The 24,959-nt window shown below is 36.0% G+C and overlaps 1 protein-coding gene across 1 annotated transcript in view; it reads left to right on the forward strand.

Moving 5' to 3' along the window:
• SEC63 (SEC63 homolog (S. cerevisiae)) overlaps positions 1 to 24,584 on the forward strand; it is a 67,422-nt gene extending 42,838 nt beyond the window's left edge. Inside the window, exons 10-21 of the mRNA XM_009327933.1 lie at positions 827 to 959; positions 2,130 to 2,222; positions 8,671 to 8,825; positions 10,611 to 10,758; positions 12,550 to 12,632; positions 14,310 to 14,369; positions 14,605 to 14,763; positions 15,488 to 15,646; positions 16,588 to 16,689; positions 21,848 to 21,946; positions 22,797 to 22,901; positions 23,460 to 24,584. Of these exons, the coding sequence (XP_009326208.1) occupies positions 827 to 959; positions 2,130 to 2,222; positions 8,671 to 8,825; positions 10,611 to 10,758; positions 12,550 to 12,632; positions 14,310 to 14,369; positions 14,605 to 14,763; positions 15,488 to 15,646; positions 16,588 to 16,689; positions 21,848 to 21,946; positions 22,797 to 22,901; positions 23,460 to 23,603 (1,440 nt within the window). The 3' untranslated portion in view covers positions 23,604 to 24,584. The remainder of the gene's footprint in view (positions 1 to 826; positions 960 to 2,129; positions 2,223 to 8,670; positions 8,826 to 10,610; positions 10,759 to 12,549; positions 12,633 to 14,309; positions 14,370 to 14,604; positions 14,764 to 15,487; positions 15,647 to 16,587; positions 16,690 to 21,847; positions 21,947 to 22,796; positions 22,902 to 23,459) is intronic.
• The last annotated feature ends 375 nt before the right edge of the window (positions 24,585 to 24,959 follow it).

The following is a 24,959-nucleotide window of genomic DNA, read 5'->3' on the forward strand; positions in this document are numbered from 1 at the left end:
GGAAACGCTGGTCAAAGGTCAGTGTAGCTTGGCTGTCGATATCCTAACTTCCCTTTGTGGTTGGAGATTTTGGAACCTCAGTCTCTCCTCAGGTGACTTGTTGACCTAAAAAGTGAAGCTTCTGGGCCATGTATTGATTCTTGTAAACTATGAGCCTCTGTTAGTCAGCTTTGCAGCTTCTCCCTCCAGGGTTTTCAACAAATTCAGATGACAGACCTGTTTGAACTGTGTGTCTTGGTCTAGTCAGGATCAAGATAAGTCATCCTGGATAAAGAATACCACGCTTTTCTTCAAGTTGGTGCTGTTTATAAATAAGTTAAAATACTTGATCTTCAGCCTACCAGAGAGTTCAGGCTTATAACCCTCCTTCCTCTGATACTTGAGGCTATTTCTGAGAAAGTTGGCTAGGTCTTAGATAGGTGAAAGGTCTCAAGATGATGCTGTTGCTAGTGCATATTGAGTTTAATATAAATACTGTAGAAATATGGTTGAATCTAGTAAAACTTGGCAATAAAATCAGATTTTAAAAATCATTTATCGATACAAATTTACTCAGTACTACTCAAAGCAAGTTTCTTTTGTGCAATTCTTTACTTCCTCCGTCACACCCACATTGAAACAAGGCATTTAAAGATACTTTTTGACTTTTTGGAGCTCGGTTATGAATAAAAATGGCTAATGTTCATCTCTACAGAATTTTCCAGGGAAAAGTTACTTAAAGGCTTGCTTTGTGAATGTAACTTTTTTCCTTATAAACTGTTCTCCTCCTGTATTTGTTTCTCTTTAGCACCAAAACAGCTATTTGTATTTAACTATTTTATTTTAGTTAATCAGAGAAATCGGTGGCATAAATTTAAAGAAGAACGAGCCTCCACTCACCTGCCCTTACAGCCTGAAAGCCAGAGTTCTGCTGTTGACTCACCTTGCCAGGATGAAAGTTCCTGAGGTCCTTGAAGAAGGTAATGGCTTCTCCACTAACTGGATATTGTTGGAAACAGAGCAACACATTGCATGCTACAGTACTCATAAACATACTTTTTGTCCATTAGAGTTGCATGGATCTCTGCTTAATAATCTGTATGCAGTGTACTTAGATTTTCAACTTTAATGACTCTCTAAAACATTTACTTAGCATTTTCTCATTCTCTTGATAGCCCTGTAATATTAATATCCTAGTTTTTAAGGCATTTTGGCTGCAAATGTGACTGATCATTTTTTTTTCTTTGTAATAGAATAAAGTTAAACATGTGAAATGTATTTGCTTTTCAGAGTAAAGAAATCTAAGATAAGCATAATATTGCTCTCTAACATTTCCATTCATGGTTATTTTTGGAGTTGTTTACCCCCACTATGTAAAGCAAGGGTGACAAGATTGGAACTTTAAAATATCAGTTACATGAGCTTCAGTTTTGTGTTTTGCAATTTTTCAGACTTGTAAATATACAAACTGAAATGTTTCTAAATGCAGTTCTTAAGTTTCAACCATGAGTTTCATGGTTTCTTAGGCTGACCAGGGAACTTGAGATGTTCTATATTTTAGTGCAAGTGGAAAAAAACCCCAAACCTGAACCAACCAAACAAAGAAGATGCTTTGGTTCAAATTTTTCAGTTTCTTTCAAAAGAAAAATGATCAGTTTTTTAAATAGCCACTAAAAGTACCTCCTCTTCCTTGCCACTTAGTTACTGTTTGTACTTAGAACTTCACAGATCTGTGTTCAAAAGTAGTTAGTACTTCACAAATAATGTTTTTCCCAAAATTGGTGTTTCACTTAAAAGTAAAAATCCTTTTTTTTTTAATTATCTGAAGAATTAATGGTCTTTTAATAAGACTGGCAAATCGTCTATGCCATCCTGTTGCTTTTTTAGATGGATCTAATAAGTACTTTTTCATTTGGTGCGGAAGCTGTTTGTCTGGTACATAAAATTTGTGTTCCCTCTTAGCACTTGCTCTTTCCTGTTTTGTTACGGAGTGTTACGGATGGATGTCTCAATGTGAATAAAGTGATATTTTCAATAAGACGAGGATGAATAGAAGTTAAGACTGTACCATTAAATGTCCTGATCGTGTAAACACTCCCCTTTTTTCCTAATAGAAGTGCAGCATAATTGCAGCCAGTTATGTCTTGCAGATCAGCAGTTTATCCTGAAAAAGAGTCCTGCACTACTTCAAGAAATGATTAATGTGATCTGCCAACTAATAATAATGGCTCGAAGCCGGGAAGGTAAGAAAAGAAACTGTATAATTAAAACTAGTAAATAAGATTCTTCATTGCAGTATTTCATTGGTTCTTGTGAGAAACTTAACCTGTAATATTTAGAAATGCCTAAATGCATTTTTGCTCTTTTCACTGTAATGAGAGAGCTCTCCATTTTGAAGATTGAAATGCTGCTGCTGCCACCAAGACCTGCTCTGAAATCTTGAGTATCTGTGTTTACCTTGTAATTTTTGCAACTAAAAGTTTCACCTTAAGTGCAATTGAAAACCTTTTCTTAAAGATCTGGTCCATTTTTGGTAGCAAAGCACTTAGTATAAGACACATTGAACCTTGTGTTCATCTGTCTTTTAATTTGCACTTTCACAGTTCTTCCTCTTCTGTTATGAGTGTCACTTGTGTTTTGGCTCATTTCTTTGCTGTCATTTCTTTGTGTGTTGCTCATATTTCTCCATTTCTGGTTCCTATGCTGTTGATACTGCTATGTAGTTTTTTTCCCAAACGTGTAGTGGCAGGTGCTTTGCCATAATTGACATAAAAATTACAATTTAATTGAAATGTAATATTTAAGCTAAAAAGGCAATTATGCTGAAGATGGTTGCTTGCAGTGTAAAGAAACAAAGACTCGGATCTCATTCCGTTACTGCAACAAACATAGGCAAGGCTTTTTTTTTTTTTTATGCCAAACTGGGGACCATTTTGCTTGCCATCAAATAATACTCATTGGTTGATCTTTACTAAACCAAAACTCCTTCAGCAAGCATTGATAGCCTCCTAGCAAGAATGGCTTTGGAAGATCTTTCCCAGCACTATTGCAAGTGGTGCTGGAAATTGTGCTCCATAACCAGATAAAGTACAAGAGAGGGAACGTGAGCAGATAAAGCTGTTGCATGCTGGCTTACGTGTCCTATTTTAGAAAGAAGTATTGATTAACTATATTTCTATTTCTCTTTTAAACCCTATCTTTACTAGTCTGTGAGACTGCTGGGGAGAAAACTTGAAACCTGGAAGGAAACAGTAGCTGTATTTTTCATTGTAGAAGTAATCTTCACCTAACATTACATTATATTTATTAATGAGTATCATATTAAGAGCTCAGTTGTGGATAGATATTGGATACCTTTTTGTGAATATTCTCCAGACTAGCACTGGAGAAGATATCTCCAGTACAGATTTAAGGTGAGGAAACTAATGCTGTGAAACTTACATTATTAAACTAATAATTTCATAAAAAGCGAAGTAGCTGTTTTGGAAGTGTTGGTTTGTGGGTTTTTTTTTAAGTTTTGCTATCTGAGCAGGACCAAGTCCACATATTATAGCTAATTATGAAAAGCACTTGAGTGAAGACAACTTTTTACTTGTTTATAAGCTGTTGTGTATGCCAAATATAGGTATGTTTTTTAATCTGGATAGTTTTTTTTATAAAAACACTTCAGAACTCTAGAAGGTGTCTTTTAAGATGGCCTATGTATATATTAGTCAACTAGCAAATACTTGTTTTCACTTGTGTTAAATGAAACCAGAATAATACAGCCAGCAGCTTTTCTTATGCAACAGAACTGGAAGTCTATGAAAAATGAAAAACACCTATATGTCTTGTAAAAGCTGAAATAAGATACTTAACAGAGTACATGATATACTTTACAGCTACTTGGAGGTCATTCAGGTTGTATTCTCCTCTAGTTCTGTATGTACACAGAGATACCTTTTTTAATTTGACAGTACAATAATTACTTATAGATGCAGCGTATTTAATAAACTGCTTTGAAGTACCAGAAAATTTAGGTTTTAGCTTAAATTAAAATAAAAAATCAAACAGTATTTTGGAAGACAATAGTGTAAACTAATTTTCCATTTGCATGTTGAAATGGGAAGTGATGGTTATTAAAAAAACAATCCTAAACAACCTCTACTACTAACAATTTTTAGAGATTTTCATGATCCCTGCCAACCTCAATGAGTCTGTGAAAGTGGATGAGAAATTATCTTCCATCCAATGGAAGAAGTTGGCCATATGTATGGCCAACTTCTGCCATACATAATGGCAGAAGTTACTTCCATATATTTGTATGGCAGAAGTTACTTCCATATATTTGGAAAAACGCAAAGAAGTGTGTCATAGGTATAGTTGAGGATTTGTTTGGTATTTCTTTAGCAAGTTTTCTGAAAATTATTTCTGAAGTTTTAAAATGGCAGTATTCAGAAATTTGTACCAAACATTTCCTCTGACTTCCATGCCAGTGCTCTCAGCACAAAGCATTAAAGGGAAGGTGGTACTGAACAGTTGCCCATCAGGCCAGTAATGAATTTGAGGACTTGAAAGTAAAGTGTTTCAGAATTTTGGAAAATAGCAATTTTTGCTACTTATCACTTAGCAAATTTAAAATGTTGACCCTGCTTTTGATGACCGTACATGTAGAGAGAATTTTGCCCTCCTGCTGACTATTGTTGGGAAACAACTGGAAATTGAAAAGGTGCCAGGTTTTTTTTTTTAAGATATGAGTAAAATTAGTTAGATAATGAAATTTTTGAGACTGTTTTTGTTCAAGTTTGTGTATTTGTCATCTTAACATAATTAAGTAGCTTAAAACTTAACTACAGATGTTTCTGGGTTTAGTTCTAATTTTCACTTAAATCACCCTTGACATGGTACATAAAATTATCACATGCTATAATTAGCCATAGATGTTCAGCAGCCCTGATCTGTGAAAATACAAAGATGATGGCATGCGTTAATATTACCTAAAGAAATATTTTTTGGACAAATCTTCCTTTGTGAAACCTAAATTGATGGTGGGATGAGGAGTCTCATTTTGCACTGCATTCATTTATGTCTTTCAAATATCCTGAATTATTATTATTAGCTTAAAAATATCTGTAACCATTTATGCATACTTTGTCATCCAGTCTTCTGAGGAGAGGCATCTTGGATGAATCTTGAGAATCTTGGCACTTCGTTTTCCTTGATAATTTTAAAAATGTCCATATAGCATTCAACTGTTGGTCCAGTATCGGCTGTTCTTGAAGGAGATGCAAGAAAGACTGAGAAACACTAAGGACAGCACGTCACAGAATGAGATTTACGAAGTTCTGCTGTCTGAGCCCTTCACAGGGACAAGCATCCTGCCTCCCCAGATAGCAAAAAGTGGTACCTCAGGCTGCTTATGCATCCCCATAAGTCATGAACGCTGCCTTTCTTATTAAACCCCATTAGAAACAATCTGTCATGAAAGAATGTGTGTGGGTTTGGCATAAAAATCATTTAATCATGGTTACTTCTTAATTTTTAACAGAGCTATCATTCTCTGCAGATGAGTTTGGATTTGTTATTATTTGGATTTGTTATTTCCAAGGAACAGTTCTAATTTGCTTTCATAAAAGCAAAATTGATACTATTTTCATTTCAGTCCAGTCAGTTTTTAGTTACTGCTAAGCTTTTTCTAGCCTGGTGGAAAATGTGGCAATTGTGAGCTACCATTGGATAAAATATCTTTTACTCTCCTGCTTGATTTCTGCATAGTCTGTGAGACCGTCTGTTTACATGCAGCTCCCTGAAAGTACGTTTTGCTCTGTGGTATCCATTGCTTGCATCCATTGTTTTGTGACGATTAACTGGTAGTTGATAATCAGGGGGTCTAAATTATCTTGATGGCTTCTTTGAGATCATCCTTAGGTATCATAAGCAGAGAGCTGCCCTGCCAAGCGAGGCGTTTGCTGCCAAAACCGTGGAATGTGCTCTAGTAACTGTCTGCAGAAAGGTTAGGCATCAGTTTCCAGTCAAAGTGCATTTCTTAATTCAGGTTGGAAGCTGCAGTGTAATGCAGAGGTGGTGGTTTGACCGAGGTGTATACCATTCCTTCACAAGCAACTATGGTTTGCATTTAAATTTGTGACTGACTACTTTAGTGGCATATGTTTTGGATGACTTTATGACCTTAGATTAAAGGTCATCTTGTCTTGTGCACTTTGACAACCAGAAGCCATCAAAATACATGCAGTAATGGCATTCATTTTATGGTGGGGCGGTTTGTTGGTGTTAAAAGCTATACCGTCTCTCCTCAAATCCACTCTCGGGGAATATAAAGTCCTGTGTTATTTTCAGAGAACCAAAATAGTATTCTCCAGTTTTGTTAAAATGTTTTTCTACTGTCATATGGATGATGAGTCAATTCTTTAAGAGAGAGAAGAGTTTCTACTCTGACCTAGTGCTCTGTGGTCTCAAAGCTCTAGGTGAATTTCCTGCAAAAGCCAGTTTGTCAGAGAATATGTAGGATTCTTTTATTAACTTGGTTTGCAGTGTGGGTTTTTTTTAATTTAAAAAAATCCTGTGACTTTCCTTAGCAGCAGCCAAAAATATTATGGGGGAGGTGGAAGATAGGTAAAATGGAAAGTAAGTTTTTTTAAAATGGAAATTAGTCTTTCCATTACTACTTTTTTTGAAAGGTAGAAATTACATCTTTTTTACGTATCAGTATTTCTAGCTGGGTAGTTCCATTCATAATCCCTCTGGTGTTATTTTTCTTTGCTTTGTGTATAATCGCCACAGTGTTTATTAGTATAATGGATTTAAAAAAAAACCAAAACCACAGCTCCTGCCATGTAATTTGATTTGATAACTGATTATATTTATAGCTTGGTGTAATTAATGAATAAACAGGCCATTTGAGGGAACAAGGGCAGGTGGAGCAGAGGTGATGGAGTGATCTTTCATATGCATTTAACGTGCTGAAGGAGAAAACGTGCTGAAGACACCAAATTTGTTTTTTTGGTCAGATTTGTTACCTTTTCATATTTCCTCTGTAAAATGTTTTAAAATTAACTTAAACTTGCTGTTTATCAAAATACATGGCTATTGGCACTTAAACATTCAGCAATTTTTGCTTTGGTACCCTTTTGGTCAGGTGCAGGTTACAGCCTGTCTGCCTTCTCACCCACGTGTAAGTAAACCTGCTTTTATCCACATCTGTAATTGCCTTGATAGTGTGGCAAGCTTGATCACACAGCCCTGGCAGAGTGGGCATATTCCTTCTGACCATCTGTCTAATCAATCTATTGAAAGATGCCTCTGTGCCCCTGTTGTAGTGTCCCGAATATACTGATACCAGCCAAATATGTCCATACAAAATATACATATCTGTATACATATGAGTATATTTGTGTATGTACACACACATATTTGTATTCATACTTATTTTTTATATTTATATGCAGAATATACCTGTAACAGTCAAGGTAATCAAAGGCTGATTTTTTTTCCTGAGAAAAGTTTTTTGAAGTATAGGGAAAATACACATGCTGATTCTTAAATAAAATGGCAGGCGTCATAAATTACAGGTGCTTTCTGTAATACTTGTTTAAAATTGCCTTCAGTTCTTTCATATGCCACATATGAGTTCAGAAAAAACAATTAAGTAGCTTAAATTCCTCTTGGCTCTCTGAAGAGAATCTAACTTATTTTTCTGTTTCATGGTAAAGTATATATAGAGCGACCCGAACATTGCCGGGTTGAGCTGCAGGGGAATTCTGAAATAAGTTTTCTAAACAGGGTTTTGAGAAGTCTTATGTATGAATAGATAGTTCTCTAACAAAAGTAAATAGCAGTATGTGGAAACCTCTCTGCTTTGCTTTTACATTTCTTTGCAGACGTGAAGAGGAGTGTTAAATGACTATTTTTTCTTTTGCTCTGTTCTGGTTAAGACTTTCTCCTTGTCTATCTTCTAATTATCTTAATTATGTAGAGTGTATATGTCTTTGTACTTTAAAATGTTGAAGGAATTACAGGTGATTTCTAAAATAAAAGTCAAACAGATGTTTGCTCAGACACCCCTTTTAACCTCTAGGTTTACTTATACAAGCCATGCCTTTGATATTTTTAAAGCTGTTCGTACTGCCTCCTAACATAATATGCCCTGCTTAGCTTCAGTTATACTTACATTTTTTTCTTGCATGTAATAGGCTGCTAGCTTTATGTTCATCTCAAGATAAAAATTTTATAAATAATGTATTGTGTTGTAAAAGATTAATGATAAACTGTAATGATATGCTTACAAAATAGAGCTAAACATGTTATACACACATATATAAAATATACAAATTTAAAACAAGTCGGTTTTGATGCTGCCTTTTTTTTTTTAAATTTAAGTGGTGGAATTTTTATAATAATTGCATAGGTACATTGTGCTGTTGTTCCCTGAGACAATGTTAGATGGAAGTCTTTCCCTTTTTTAGTGTTCAGCTGTGATAGTCTAAATAGAGGGAAGAAAATGTCTGCTGAGCTGTGTGACTGCAGTGAGAGTCAAAAGGCTGCCTGGTTAATTATGCTGAACATTTTAAGATGCCTCTTTCTTTTGCTTGACTGAAAACAAGGTTTTCTGTAGTCTGTAACATAAGTATACATTGTAAAAGTGTAAGAAGAAAAAAAATTAAAAACCATGTTATCTGTTTCATTCTCCCCAAGAAAGGGAGTTCCGTGCTCCATCTTTGGGATCTTTGGAAAATTGCATGAAGCTTTCACAGATGACTGTCCAGGGACTTCAGCAGTTCAAGTCTCCCCTTTTGCAGCTGCCTCACATTGAAGAGGACAACCTTAGGCGGGTCTCCAATCACAAAAAGGTACAAAACTATGAATGATACTTGGTAATGTCTTAAAACGTTTTCTGTTACTACTTTTACCTATTTGCCTATAAGGAGGCAAGGTCATGAAATAACTAAGAAAAAAAAAAAGGTATTTATTTTTTTCAGGAATTCAGTACAATACTACCTAGATCTGTGTTTCTTTAAAGTCCATCTCAGGAGGTGGGAATTAGGATCAGAGATCTTTTAAGTGTAAAAGAGTGTAAAAGATCAGTCTACATTGACCTCACAAACAGAAGAAACAGAGTTTCCTTCTTATTACAGAGCTCCTATTTAATATAACACTTTTCCAGACTATAGCTGGAATATCCTATGGGGATTTTTTTTCCTTGTTTGGCTTTACATCATTCTTAATCTAGTTTGATAGAAAATACATTTGGAAGGTAGCACAAAGGAGTTCATAAAAGGAAAAAAAGTCAATTACTGTGGGAAGTATTTCAGATTTTGTGATCCTCTGTGTATGAAAGAGGATGCTTTAAAAAGCTATTGCTATGTAGTTGTAGTTGGATAAGGGTTGGTATTTGTAGAATTTAAGGACAAAAAAGAATAGCCTTGTCTGAATACCTGCATACGTGTCTTCACTCCTGTTGCATTGACTATATCACTGTATTCAAACCTGCGTATTTGTTTGACTGTAGTATATCTTCTAGGAATGCCTGGTTAGAAACAAGCAGTTATCTTCTAGTAGAAACTGTTGACTTTTGTGATAGTCTTATTACAATCGTTAATTCTTATCAATCTTAAAAACATTCTTTTTATCTAATGGAAGCTTTGTTTAGCTTTAACTTAGGTGGTGTTTAAATGTTTCTATGTTAGTGTGAAGATTCTGAAGATTCTTCAGTACTGCATTTTTTTAATCCCTTTTGAAGATGCTTGTTTATCAAATATTCAAGTAGTCTTTTCCTTTGGGTGAAATAAAAGAATCATTATCTTATAGGTATTATCAAACACGTACTTTTCTTAATCCACCCCTAAACTACAGGGAGCATACAAAAAAGTATACAATTTTAGATGTATTTTTGGGGATGTGCAGCGTAACAAAGTACAGAAATCAAGAATTTGGCTATCTCATAATCCCACCTGTCCTTCCTCTGAAAGAGGGGTGAGACCAATTTATTAGACTTCTTTGTTCAGGATTCCCATGCATTGAACTTTTCAAAAATACAGTCCCCTAGAGTGGAGGTATGATCAGTCTACCTAGATGCATGAAGTTTTAAATAAAATACGCACTTTTCTAATGGGCTGAAGTAATCAAGTGTTCAGACAAATCTGTGTTTCTTTTAACCTTTTCATTCTGCTCTTCAGATCCTAAAAGGAATGGTTTTAGATTTGTTGGCAATTCCGTATTTAAAAGAAAAAAAAAAATTAACTTAGTTGTTCCTGCTAATATAAATCTCAAAGCACTGAAGTACTCTAAATAAAGAACCCAGTTAGTAAAATTTCTTGGGTTAGCTTTCTGAAAAAGCTGGCTGAAGTAATAGTTTTATAAGAAATGTATTCCGTTTCTAAGGGGTGACATAGTATGGAACACACCAATGTTCAAAGCAGTGCTATTTAGCAGGTTTGAATGCAACCTCTTTGTTTTATTGTTTCTCAAAACATATGCTTGATAGCTTCCTAAAGTATGTTTTTTTTATAAGAATAAATGAAAAGGTGCGTATGTATTAGTAATGTGGGGACACAAGTGATGCATTATCAAGAGTTTATTTGTGGACTGTGTTCTTTGCTACCATGTGACTTCCTTTTTTCTTTTTTTTAATTCAGTATAAAATCAAAAGCATTCAGGATTTGGTGAGTTTGAAAGGTTCTGATCGTCGCAATTTACTGCACTTCTTAGATGATAAGAAATATGATGAAGTTATGGCTGTCCTTGGCAGCTTTCCGTATGTCACTATGGATATAAAACCACAGGGTGAGTGGGAGGTCGTTTTGTTCTGTATATGTCGCTCTTCTGACATTTTGATAGTCTGTTGGCAATAAGCTTTTGGAGGACGCTGAAACACAACTCACTGTTATTTATGTGGCCTGGAAATGACATACTTTTTTGAGTGGCGGGCTCTTGTACATGAGATTTATGGTCTGAGGAGATAAAGTACACTGAAACATTTCACAGATTCCCAAGCCAGCAGTAGTTTCTCCTACAGAAGCTTATCTGACGTTTCATCTGTTGATTTAAGATTTCATGAGCAATGTGGAATTCTGGTTGAAATACCACTTTTATTAGCTATCTTAAAAAGTTGTGCTTATTCCAGAATTTATGCTCGGCTTGCTCCAGCATGGAGAGTCCTTTGTGAGATTTTCAGTTGGAGACCCTAATGACTAAATATTCATGGGTTCCTTTGTGATAATCCTTGTATGGGTTTTATATCTGGCAGAATTTGTCCATGCTATGCTAGCTACCTTTTGTGTGCACTGTTTCAATGAATGTATAATGCTCTTCCTCTCTGAAGATTAGGTATATTGTTAAGCAGTTCCTGTTAGACAGCCTTTCAGTGGAAAGTGAATTGGTTCTGCGGTCTCCTTTCCTTTGTAGAAGATCAGTGCTAGTAAATGTGAGATATTTTGAAAAGTTATTCTAATACTTGTTTCTAATTTATATTGTTACTGTGGTTGCAATGATCAAATTCAAAATGTGATATGTTTTGTTTGGGTAGCCTAATTTGTAATTTGGCTTATGCATAGTCCTCTGTGAGAAGCAAATGTTAATGGAAATATCCGTTAAGGAAGCAAATGTCTGTTAATCTTGGTGTTTCTAAATGTTGTTTATATGTGTTTTTTAAAAACAAACAAAAGACTTTATCTTGTTGTAGCACAGGACTGTACACAGTCCTGTTAATCAGTTTAGAATTCGGTCTTGGAATACCTTCCTATATTCTGGCGAGCAACCCTTTTCTACCTATAGTCTTCATTTGTCACACAACTGTACTCAGGTGTGGTATGGAGGATTAAACAACGCATATGCTTTTCTGTTTAGCTCAGTATTACCATTATATAATATATATGTGTAAACCTAGTGAATAGTAAAACTGCTTTTTTGGGAGGGTGGGGGTGGGAGGTGGTGGTGGGAATAAATAAAATTTCTACACTGGGATATAACTTTTCCTCCCCACCCTGGAACATTCTCCAGTTCATAGATTGGAGATGTAAACTCCTCAGTGGCTTTCCTGTGGGTTTTATGTTTGATGTTTTAGTTAAAATAATCATTGTTGTTCTCTTATTTTCCTTTGCCTTCTACTAAAAAAAAAGAATTAAATGCATGATTGTTAATGTGGCATTGAAATTGAGTTGTTAATCATATGAAAGTCAGGAAAATCAAAGTTATGATTCCCAGAACAAATATAACAGGGTCCCTTTGGTCATGTGGGGTATTTCATGTTTCTGAAGCTTTATGCTTTAATATATAATGCACAATATTACAGAGTTATGGTTCCCACAGCAGCTATAACTTTGAAATTTCTAACTTTCATGCAATTAAAATTTCAAACTCAATGTTGCTGTTTTATAGTTTGCTGAATTACCAGCCCTCATCCTGATAGTATATTTGAGGTTGTAAGAGACTTACTAAATAATATTTTGAAATTACTTTTTGTTAAAAATTTTGGAATTTGTATGCTTGTATTTAGACATAGCAGAAACAATGTTTAATGGGAAAAAAAAGCTTTAAAGAAGTTTAGTAGATGTGTTGCTCTTCTTTTTACCCTAGTTTTGGATGATGAAGACAGCAACAATATTACAGTAGGTTCTCTTGTCACTGTTCTGGTTACACTAACAAGACAGACCATGGCAGTAAGTACTAAGAATACTTGTTCTTTCAGTGTAACTGCAAGTATATGCTAATAAACAGGCATTTCTTCTTTGCAAGCTAACAGTGTTTTGTAAATATAACTGTAAAATTAAGATTTGAAATTGAGAACTTGTGCTCTTAATCCTCCCTCATGTTTTTGTTTCTGAATGAGAAAGTTTTCCTGGAATCAAACCAAAGTTCAGTCTGACCCGTTGCAGTTGTCTAGGGAACAGTAAAAGAATATGGCAAGTGATACTGTCCTGAGGTTTGTAAATAACAGGAAGAGAGACATTCAGAAACTTAGTTCTTGAACTAGAATAATGTGTTCACTCAAGTCCTTAAGACAGTGTTTGATTTCACTTTATGTGGGCTCATAATGTTACAAATCTCTTGGGTGTTTTAGACACTTTTATGAAAGAAACTCAGTCCAGCAGAATGCAGACTATACATAACTTAATATAAAGGAGGTACACTAGTGCCACATGAAGAAAGTGGACTACTGAATTGCTAGCGAAGTGGCATAACCAAAATAATACTACATCCTAGTAGTCAAACTTCTGACTTGTGCTTATTTTCTAGCTTAAAACGCAGTAATGACTTTCTTTGAACAAAAAACGTAATGCGCAGAAACTAAGCGAACTTTTACCTAACGAAGCCTACAGTGTCAATTTTTGCATTTGTAGTATTCAGATAATTGTCTAAGTAAACAGAAAGTCTGAGTTATGCCTCTAAGGTAAGGCATACAAGCATGAGTATTACAGTTGAGGATCAGACTAGCCATTGAAGCCAGTTCAGCAGAAAGCAGTCTGTATATATAAGTACCATGTGTTCATGCTATGGAATTTCAGAATGCATCATCTTGATAACTGAGGATGCAGTAGATAAAAAGTAAAAGCACCGTATCACTATGCTGGATCTTAAAAATGAAGGAAACTGAAAATTGTGAGCATATTGAACTGCACTTAGAAATTAATTAAAACATCTGAAGCATATAGAAGATTCATGTAAGCTGTTTTCTACGTGAACTCCACAAGGCAGTCTTGCATTGAGATACAAGACCTAAAAACTAGAGCTAGGCTTTTATATGATGCCTTTTTTGTTGTGGTATCTCATATTTGCCATTTTTATATAAGACAGCTCCTTATGACTGCATTTTTTTTTGAATGGCATATAGTATGTTTTGAAGAAAGAAATGCATGAAAATTCCATTTGCATAGAGATGTTCTAGTCTACATAATACTAACATTGTGTTTTGTCTTAACGTTTTCATATTTCTGGTTTGATTTGCTGTCCTGTGTCCCTGAGTAGCAGTGCAGCTGTTGAAGTTTTTAATGCTCTGGCAACTAGAGCAGAATTTGCATTTTACTACTGCTTGCTTTTGTGATACAGGATCTCTATGCTTTATAAAACAAGTAGATTCTTTGGAACAAGATGACATGTTGTTACTGAATTTCTTTATAATGCTAGTGATGGAAAAATCCTAGACCAAATGTTCAAAACAGTGTTTAATTTTGATCTGTTAATCCCCTGTTGTTTGTCACTGATAAAAGAATTTGCCATAATGAGTAAAACCTTCAGAACTGATTAAGGTGATTTAGTTTAAGTTCAAATAAAAAATAATAATTTGCTCTTTTGGTACAGAGAGGCATTAATAGTTTTCCACATCTTTCTCTAACCAGGAAGTGTTTGAAAAGGAACAGTCTATATGTGCAGCAGAAGAGCAACCAACAGAAGATGGGGTAAGTGAAGAATGAATGTTCCTCTTGCTAGCTGAAGAGAACTTTCTTTCAGATCTTGAGTTGCTAATTGTGTGCTTCTCAAGCATTTATTTTTTTTTTTTCAGAAATGCCTTCTGAAGTGTCTCTCATGAGCTAGGCTTTCTAACTTTGGTTTTCAGCTTAAAATGCTTAAAGTACAGTGAATGCCTGAAACTTAATGAACAGAATAAATATTTTAAATACTGCTTTCCTACAGCAAGGCGATGTCAACAAAGTTAAGAGCAAAGGATGGCAGCAAAAGAATAAAGGAACCAAGAAAGCTTCAAAATCAAAGAAAAAAAAGCCATTGAAAAAGAAACCTGTGCCACCTTCATTGCAGCCACCGAAACAGCAGAAGCAAAAACAAGCTAATGGGGTAGCTCATAGATTCATTGATATTTTAGTATTCTGTTCAGCTTATCACTTCTAATCTGATGGGGTTTTTTGTATCTATCTGTTACATTTCATTCTGTGATTTTGTAAAGCATATCTCCTAAAATAGCATTTCTTTCTTTACATTGAAAAATTATTGGTAAAATAATCAGGAAACCACCACAGTAATGTTTCCAGTGGCCTGCTGGAAGCTGTGCCCAACTACTTTAGAATTCTGGCTTTATAGTCCCTTCTTATTAGTGCTTGTTATGCTGCCTTCTGGGAGGTGAATTGTTCTGTACATTCTACTTTTCCTTCAAAGGTAAAAACTGAAATGAGACTTCTGGTAAATTTAAGTAGTTTTAGTACCTTTATGCTCCCGCTGCATGGTGTTTTCTCTACCTCATGGGCTATGTTGTAGGTACTTTCTTGTATTCTTTCTAATTTTCTTACGACTCTTTGAAATACAACCCCAGAATCAAATACTGTTTTCTCCTATTTGTGTTGTGGGTGCCATATGGAGAAGGAAAATTGCTTCCCTGCTCCTCTTAGCACATGAGGTGAAAAGGATTAATCTTCGCTATAGACATACTCTGTGACACAAGAAGAGTGTAGATCAAAATAGGAAATAAGGGCTATGACCTTAAGATGGGTGCTATGAATGCTGCGTACTACAATAATGCAGACAAACTAAGTTAGAGCATTTTTTTTTTTTCCTTTCCCATTAGGAAGTAGTTGCGAAGGAAGAAGAGGAGGACATCTCTGATAAAGGAAGTGAATCTGAAGAAGAAGAAACAAACAGGGATTCTCAAAGTGAAAAAGATGATGGAAGTGACAGAGACTCTGACAGAGAACAAGATGAGAAGCAAAACAAAGATGATGAAGCTGTAAGCCTTACTTTTTCTTGAAGGGTAATGTTGCCTCTGGGGTTGAGAGAAAATGCATTTTAATCCTCTAGCATCCCCTCAGGCTAGGCAACACTAGGATGAAGGAGTAATATCAGTTCTCCAGAGGTTTTCAGATCTTATTCCGGCATAAGAGCTTTGTCAGTGCAAGTCAGTTTCAGAGAGAGCAGAGAAGGGTCTTTGCAGCATAGATAGAAAACTTAAAAATTACATGAGAAAAATAGCTTAACTTCAGGGAAAGATTGTAATGTTTCTTGCAGCTTAATTTGATTACTAGCTGCTGCAGATTTTGTGAGATAAAGTTTCTCCTTTGAACTTTGTTCTTTACATGCAGCGGCTGTTGCATACTGCATAATGTATACTATAAGCATGCAGTAGTTGAACGAATTTGTACATGTTCTTACTAAAGTCTAGCAACTGTTAATAATTAGGTTAGTTGTTCGAAACTGTAATTGAGAATGAGGCATTATGGTGGTAGGTGATTTCTGCACCACAGGTCTTACAGTGGAAGACTTGAGAGTGACAGCTGGAAGTCCCGTACAGGGTGAGAATAAGCTTCTGATGGGAAAAGAATCATCAAGCTTGTAATCAGGGCTCTTACAGCTCAGGTAGTGAGTGTTTATGGGCAGTGCTGTAGAAGTGAGTTTTGAAGAATGTGTGCAAGCCCCGCAGATCTGTGTTTTGGGGTTTTTAAAATATTTACATGAATGGTCTCTTTAGTTTTACTGTTGCTTGATTTTTTTTTTTCTTTTTGCTTTTAATCGTACTATATAACTTAATCTCTATGTGCCTTTCCCTTTTATAATGTGTAGTGTAGCACAAGAACTTGTCATATGTATTGTTTCCATGGGCTAAAATGTCTTTTTTTCTTTAATGCAAAAGATGGCTAGTACACAGTAACTCTTTAAACTTGTCTTTGACAGGAGTGGCAAGAATTACAACAAAGTATACAGAGAAAGGAACGAGCCCTTCTTGAAACGAAGTCAAAGATAACACATCCCGTTTACAGTCTTTTTTTTCCTGAGGTCAGTAATAGAAAACATTACAGTTGTGAAACATGAGAATTAATATAATAAAAATTAATTGCTCTTTTTATATTTTTACTGTAAACACCGGGCTTTTAAGAAAAGTCTAATACCTGAAAAAATTGCTAATCTTCATTTAAAAAAAGTCTTAATTTATAAAATCCTCTTAAACTCCTTCAGATAACTTTCCTAAAAGCTTTTAATGTATTATTATTTCTATCCAGTTCCCATAGACTTGCAAACTTTTACAGAATTTAAGGTTCCTTTTTGATGGCAATAATGCTGAATTTTTTTTTTTCTGCTGGTCTGCTACATATAGATAAATAGATTCAGAATGAAACCTTTCAGATACATAGGGATCTAATTTATAGTCCTTTTTTTTTTTTTTTTGCTATGGAATGTGAAAGCTCAGCAGTGGCTCTAATACAGAGTTAAGGGTAGAGTATTACTTGCTCTTTAACTGCAAGTGCCTGTGAGCGGGGGAGGTCCTGAGTCCTCCTGTGTTAACAGTAATGACAGGAGAGTTTGGGGGTCATTTGGATCACCAGATTGTTTTGGCTTGCTGCTTGACTTCAAGTCTTAACGCAACAGCATGGTGGCAACACAGTGTGCAGCTGTGGAAGATGGAGAGGGTTGGCAAAGCTGTCTCTCTACCACAGTGTAGTCTGGAAGTGGCGGAAGCCGATTGTGGAACAATCTTTCCTATAGAGCTCCAAAATACAAGATCAGGTGTGGATGGGTATCAGAGAAAGGGATGTATTTGAGAGTGGTGACTTAGTATAGTAGATAGGCTGAGGTGCCCCTACAGCAGCTTTTGGTGTTGAAAGTATGTTCTGATATATCAGTTGTTACTTACACAAACAGCTAACCACTCAACAGGTGTCTGAAAACCTATTACAGCAACGAAACCTTGAAAAAGATGGGATTTTTCAAAATGTGGGTTTTCTGTTCTGAGCAAATAAGTTAGGTCTTTGGGAGGTGACCAGATTAGAACCAGGAGGAAGGAGTATTTGGCCACACTTTCTTTCCAGGCCAGTGGTTCAGAGGGTTTCCTTTGCTTCCCTGCTGTCTGATTGGGGAACTAATCTAGGATCTCTTTTCTCTCGTCGTGCTATCTCCAATAACAGGGAGGCAGGATGCAAGGCTTATGCTTCCTTTTGTGGTTTAAAGGAGACAACCGGGATGGGGAAGAACAGGAAAACATGAGAAAAAAGGAAGACACTGTATATATTTGCTCCCTCTTTTTGGTCCCCAAGGCTCTTTATGTCTATACCCTGTACAGCTTGTTGCATGTGCAAAACATATTCCGTTGCCCCCATGCTTGCGATCATACTGTTTCTGCTGGTTTTACCTAGTTCTGCTATCATTAGAAAGCAAAGTGTGGGAAGCAAGACCTGTTGCTAAGGAGCCAGACAAGATAGACAAATAAACCAAGGAAATTGTTTTCCTGAAGGCCTTAGCTGAGAGTTGTGTGGCCTCACAACATCTAGCTTTGTAATGGCTGATCTTAATGCTGTATTTTCCTGACACTGTTAGGTATCCTTCCATCTCTCAATACAGCTTCCAGCAGTACACACCAGCATAATAGAAAAAGGTGTACTGGCATTCTGCTCTTCTGGCTGCCTTAGATCATGTCAAATACGCAGCAGAGTCTTAATACCTCCTTGCTGTGAAGGCAGCTGGCTTTGGTCATCAGTCTAAGCTCAAACAGTGAGTATGTGCTATGCCCAGTGCCACAGGGGCGCTAACTATTCGTATTTCTTTTTTGCTGCACTGAGGGTTTCTTCGGAGACTTCGCTTATACTTTGTACAAAGCTGCTTAAGCTTCAGCTGTGTGTAACCAAGCTGCTGATAGGTTTTATGATAAAACCTAAATACAGTACTGTGCAAAAAAAAAAAAAAAAAATCCAGGGCTGAACTGAATGCTTGAACTTGAAAGATGCACATGTATTATCTCATGGTACTGCAGCTGTAAATTTTCCAGCCTCTCTTCACTGATTTACTGGAAGTTGAATGCAGCTGTACTTAGTGCTGTAGCTGCAGTTGGAGCCTGTTCATATAGTTGATTTACAACGTCTGAAGAACAAAATCCATTGTACTCTCTGGGTGTTTTTTTCATCTGTGATTTAGAGTACTATGTGTATTGTGGTCATGGCCAGTTCAGAGATGGAGAGTTAAGGATGAAATGCTCTAGTTGTGTGAGTCTCTATTTCCAGAATTTACGGATGTTTGAGTGTAGCTGAGCCTAATATACTTGTTCTCAGGAGGTAGCCTTAACGCTGTTTCATCTAAGTTTTTGGGCAGTTGATTACTCTGCCAGAGATGCATCTTTAATCTTTGCAGGTTCCTAAATAATTATCTTCTGCTCTTGCATCCATGGATCCAGAAACTGCACAGATTGTAGTTTTGACATTTTTAGGTGGAAATTGGCCCTGGTATTCCAATTTCATGAACATACTGGTTCTCTGGCATGCCAAACCTTGCACCCATCTGTTAAAGGGCATTTTGCCCACTTGCCTGTTAGTTTGCCAGATTCTCACAGGCATAAACTTTAAATTCCACCCAATAAGAGAGAGGAAAATGATACTCCTGCACAGTTGTCCTTTCTATAAAAAAAGCAGTGGCACTTTGGGGTCAGAAGCTTTACTTCCAAAGAGTTTATAGATTCCTTTGAGCATTAGATCAATGAATGTCGTTTGTTCTGGTATTTCTTTCCCCCCTTGGCTGTTATTTTTACCAGTTTTTGTGAAAATCCAGTTGACAGTTTTGATCTTTGTTCTTAAAAAAAAAAAAAAAAATTCCTTGCCATTGAGAGTGATGGAAACATGCACAATGTGTAGTAAGTCAGCACAGTGTTTTGGTAACATCAAAAATAATGTATTGATACAAATGCAAATCCTTTTTTCTATGGTCAGAGTCCTTATAGGCCCAAAATAGTGAGTAGCCATTTCTGTAATGGATCTAGCGTCTCTAGTTCTTGTTCATCTGTACTATTTACACTGTTTATCCTTATATTCCTAGAGGCCCCTTGGCTAGGAAATAAACACTTCAAGTGTGTAAGATTTTCTTTGCTACAGCTGTCAAGCACATTGACAATATATTTATTGTTGAAACTTACAGATAAAATAACTTATGCCTTGTAGTCACACAGGATGTTTTTTTGTAAAGAAAATAACTTGGAATAGTTGTAAAAAGGACTTCTTATAATTCTACTAATTCTGGTCTTAAATAGTATATGAATAGGTTTTTGTCCTGTTCTCAGTGCTGTTGTTGTAAACACGTGAAGGAATGCTGTTGCTTTACTGTGATGCGGTTGGTTTTACTTTTATAGACTGTAAAATGGGCATTAACATACTGAGTTAATTTTACACTCCTCTGCTCTGGGACTCAACAGTGCTAATCAGGGTGTTTTGGTTGCTGGTGTGAGTGTCTTGCCATTGCAAATCTGTAGTTTGCTAGTTGAATATTTCAGTGAGATGGTGATAACTATTACTAGCATAACAATTAGCCACTTCGAAAGAGAAGAGGAGTTAATTTAGCTCTTGTAATTTTTCAACCTGCATTATTTAAATTTCAGATCACCAAACACTGGCTTCTAAAGCGTTTAAAAAAACAAAACAAACGCAAAAACAACACACCAAAACTACTGAACTTCTGACTCTTTCAGTAGAGACAAAAATTCTTCAAACTCTACATATTAACAGCACTTGCTTCCCACCTTGGGAATTTGGAAGGGGCTCAGTGGTGGCATTAAAGTCCACTGTATCCTTTCATTCAGTCCTTCTAATGCTGTTAGATTAAAAACAAAACAAAGCAAAACAACCACTTTCATGTGGCACTGAAGCAACTTACCTGATTGTTGTTGGTGTAAATATATAAAAATTGGCCTCCTGGTTTGGAGCTTGACTTGTAACTGTCATAAGATGCATTCTTTAGGGCTCCAGTCTGTTATAAACGTGATCAGTTACCAGACCATCAGGGGTGGGTAAAAATTGTGTTGGAACACAGTTCAGCAGTGTAACATTGGGGTTGCCTACAACGTGTGGGTTTTTCCCCTTTTTTCCCTAAGGGTAAGATTATGCTGTTATGACTATTACCTATCTACTAAAATACTTCTTCATAAATATAAAGAAGTCTTCCCCTCTCCCCCCTGGTATTCTCACTTTTTTAAAGAAAAGACTTACGGTGAAGGAACCGAAACTAGCTTTGCAGTACTGAACTAACTTCTCTGCAACAGAAAGGTTTCAGCTTCTATTAAAACAAAGTGGATTTTGCCTAAAATGTGTGCCAGAGGGTTAATCAAAAAGGAATAGCGGTTAAATGAAGAACAGCTGATGTTGAAGAGCTATAGTCTTTCCCATTTGAGAATGGCTGTGTCTATGCTGCTGAACTGCACCACAGTCTTAACAATCTGACTCCAGCTGAGGGATAACTATTATTTTTGTACAGTGTTGCTGTGTTTTATGAAGGACTGCACTCATTTCATTTAGTTTACGAACTCTGCTTTAGTGCCTGCAGTGGTAAGACCTTTGAGACCTGTAGCTATTTTGAAAGCTGTGTGTGATAGGCAGCAGTTGTTGGGTATCCTTTACAAATATCAATATTGCCTGCAGTTCATACTTCCTTGAAGTGAAATCTCGGTGTGTCCAAATTCCAACTTTCAGCAGATTCCTACTTTTTAGAGGGGGAGGGAAGAAGTGGGGCAAAGCATACTTTCCTGAAAAAGATTGTTCACTGGGAAGAGTACTTTATCTGTCTTTTGGCATGCCTTGCTTTATATGCTGACCTTGTTATCCAGGCTGGGTTTCTGTTGAAGGGCCTAAGGTAGTATTATATTGCACGAAGTTGCTTGTTAATCCTCAGTGGACACAATTCTTCAGAACGGTACCATGTCTCACATGGTAGCTTAGGCTGAATGAAGCCTTTGGAGACCAACAGTTACTTGTGATAACCTGTTTGCTTTCAGTGTGCGGTATATACTATATATTTTATTCATACACATCCAAGAGTTTGAAAAAACCCACTAAACACAAACCACCTCCTTTCTATCTGTATTATAAGGACCAGAGAAACACAATTGCCTGTTATAAAATGATGCACCTACACTTAGTATGACTCCAATAATCCTGGTTTGTTTGGTTTTTTTCTTTTATGAAAGGAAAAACAAGAATGGTGGTGGCTATATATTGCAGATCGGAAGGAGCAGATGCTAATATGTATGCCGTATCATGTTTGTACACTAAAAGATAAAGAAGAGGTAAAGTACTTCAAGAATTTTCTTTTGGGGTGTTACAAGACCATAAGTGTCTTATGGTATGGAAATACATTTAGGTTTTAATTTTTTCATACTTATTTCTTAAGATGGAAAACAAATTTTACTCTCCTGATAAAAGTAGAGAAGAGCCTTTTTAACTGAAAATTGATAGTGGAGAAAAAAATAATTTAAGAAGACTTTCACGTTTCTTTGCAGAATATGGGGTTCCCACCCCACCCCCGATATCAAAAGCTGATGAAAACCAGTATTTGTACACAATGATCATTCTTAAAGTTATTCAAATGTGTGAGAAATACTAAGTGTTGTTTTTCTGTAAAGCAGAGGCTGTGACAAATTAATTAGCCTCAGCTCGCATGAACCTTTCTCAGACTGTAACCTTTGGCTGTGTTCTTTGCTCTTCTGAAAAATGGAGATTTGATGTATTTTCTTTCAAACTAGATTTTATGTTCAATTTCAAATAACAGTAGACTTAAGCTAATACTTTCAGCAGACTAAATATTTTAACCTGTTTGGGTTTTTGAGATTTAGGAAGCATACAACAGGGTGAAATTGTGTACTTAATGTAGAGTTACTTGGTCTAATTCAGGAAAAAATGTGACTTGATTATTCAGCTTTCATGGAAGTATTGTGCTTGGGTATTCTGTCTCTTTTCTGTGGCTATTTTATTATGTAGAGATTTTCATAGAAGTGTCACTTGTAAGAAACTAATAAGCAATAAACACTACTACAGAATAATACTTTTTTTCTTAAAAAGTTTTAGAGTACTTGGGTACTTTTTCTAATCTGTCACTTGAAAGCAGTAAGAACTTACGGCGTGAATTCTGTTTTGTAGGTAGAGCTGAAGTTCCCAGCACCAGGCAAGCCTGGAAACTATCAGTACACAGTTTATTTAAGATCGGATTCGTATATGGGATTGGATCAGATTAAACCATTGAAGGTGATGTTTAATTGTGTTATATATTTCTATTAGATTGAAAGCTACTTCATATGGCTATTAAAACCCCAAAAGTCCTGTTATCTTTAAGAATTGAAGCTGTCCTAATTTTAAAACAGTGTCAAGGAGGGACTTGGAAGCGGTTTCTGCCTGATGCCAGTAGTGGCAATTTTACGATGGATTAAATGGGACTAAAGTTTGTGATGCTTTCCAGTGCCTGCATATTTTAATCCACATTTTCTCACATTTATTAAATATCTGCAGTATGGTTGGCTCTGGCTTTATACCTTGAGGTCTGCCATGCCATTTCCCTGCCCTTAGGCCTAGATAGATCCAGTTAATGAGAAAAATCTGGCATGCGTTATTTCTGGAAGCAGTTGTTGGTTTTGTTTTGGTGGGGGGGTGGGTTGTTTCGGTTTTGTGTTTGGTTTTTGGGGTTTTTTAAACTGTCAATTTCATGTGGTGTGTCATTTTTGTTTTGTGGGTTTTTTTGTTTTCCCAAATGGGTGTGTATTGTCTGTAACTTTTTTCCCCATCTTTTCTCTCTCTATCCAATTACAGCTGGAAGTTCATGAAGCAAAACCAGTGCCAGAAAATCATCCACAATGGGATACGGCGATAGAAGGTGATGAGGACCAGGAAGACAGCGAGGGCTTTGAAGATAGTTTTGAGGAGGAAGAGGAAGAGGAGGAAGATGATGATTAAACAATACTATTGATTGACTACGATATCTGCACAGACTGCAAACTCTTGGTCTGACTGTGGAACTGTACATTAACCAAGAAACACAGTACAGCAGCTTTGAGAAGGCTGAGTTTAATTTTTCTTTACCAATTAAGAGTGCATTATGTAACTTCTCAGTGGAGGTGAAACAAATCTGTTGCCGTTGATACACCTTGGAATATGCTTATGGCTCGTTATAGCCTTCAAGTGCAGGATGGTGCATTTGTTTCAATTGAAAATAAAAGCTTTTTTATTATAAATGTCCGAAAGTGTGGGCTATGTATTGTCTGATCAGTTTAGGGTCCAATTTAAATAAAAGGTACTATTAGCTAGGAGCAAACTTTAAATCAATTTTTCTGCATTAGGAATTTATTTTAGAAAACGTTTTGGTATATTTGACATTACAGATCTCTGTTGATTGAAACAACATCTGCTCAACTTTCAGACTTGATCGGTTCTGTGGTATTCATTAAATATTTTGCTGTGATACTGCTCACATCGTTCATAGCTTTAAAAATCTGTTTTACTTAACTTGATCATTATAAATTGGCATCGTACCCATTGCCGCATTCCATATATTCTGGAGGGCTGCTTTTTTAGGACTGTTGCCTTTTTATGCCCAAGATTATAATGGAAATCGTTAAACTTTCTTGACTCTGCCATAGGATACTTATTAATGGCTTAAAACATTTTTAAGCCTTTATTTCATCAGATCAGCAGAAGATCTGAGTCTTTTGATAAACAAAATGTCTGAAAGCAATTTTGGGACCATGTGTTACGTAAGTTGGTGGCTTTTGTGTAATACCTTTATTAAAAGGTATATGCTGAAAGCCGAAGTATATTCTTATCTCTGAATCTACCTGACGCTGTCGGAAACATTTTAAGGGTAAAATACCACATGCAAAGAGGGCATGTTTTGTATCAATTTTGAATTCCCATCAATAAACTGGACAATTTGATGGCTGTTTGCATTTGTAATAGTGTGCATCTCTTTGTCTGAGTTTTTTTACCTCAGTCTCCTGCAGGGCTGTAAACAAGACAGTGATTCTATCCCTACTCCTGTTTAAAAAAAAAAAAAAACAACAAACCACAAACAAGTCTAATGAGAGAATAAATTCAGGGAGGAGAGAATCAGGGCTCTTAGTGTATTGTATGACTTGACAAAAGCCATGGATGGATTCTTCCTTTTCTTCCTCTCAATAAAACAAATGAAAGTGACTAAAAGTTGTATTTCTATATTTCAGAAATACATATGTGTGTTCTGCAAGTAGGAACAGATGTATTTCTGTTCGTATGTATTGAACTATGAAAATGCAATGCTGTAAAGCGTGACAAATT

This window comes from Pygoscelis adeliae, unplaced genomic scaffold (assembly GCF_000699105.1).
Source record: "Pygoscelis adeliae isolate BGI_AS28 unplaced genomic scaffold, ASM69910v1 Scaffold76, whole genome shotgun sequence".
Lineage (NCBI taxonomy): Eukaryota > Metazoa > Chordata > Aves > Sphenisciformes > Spheniscidae > Pygoscelis > Pygoscelis adeliae.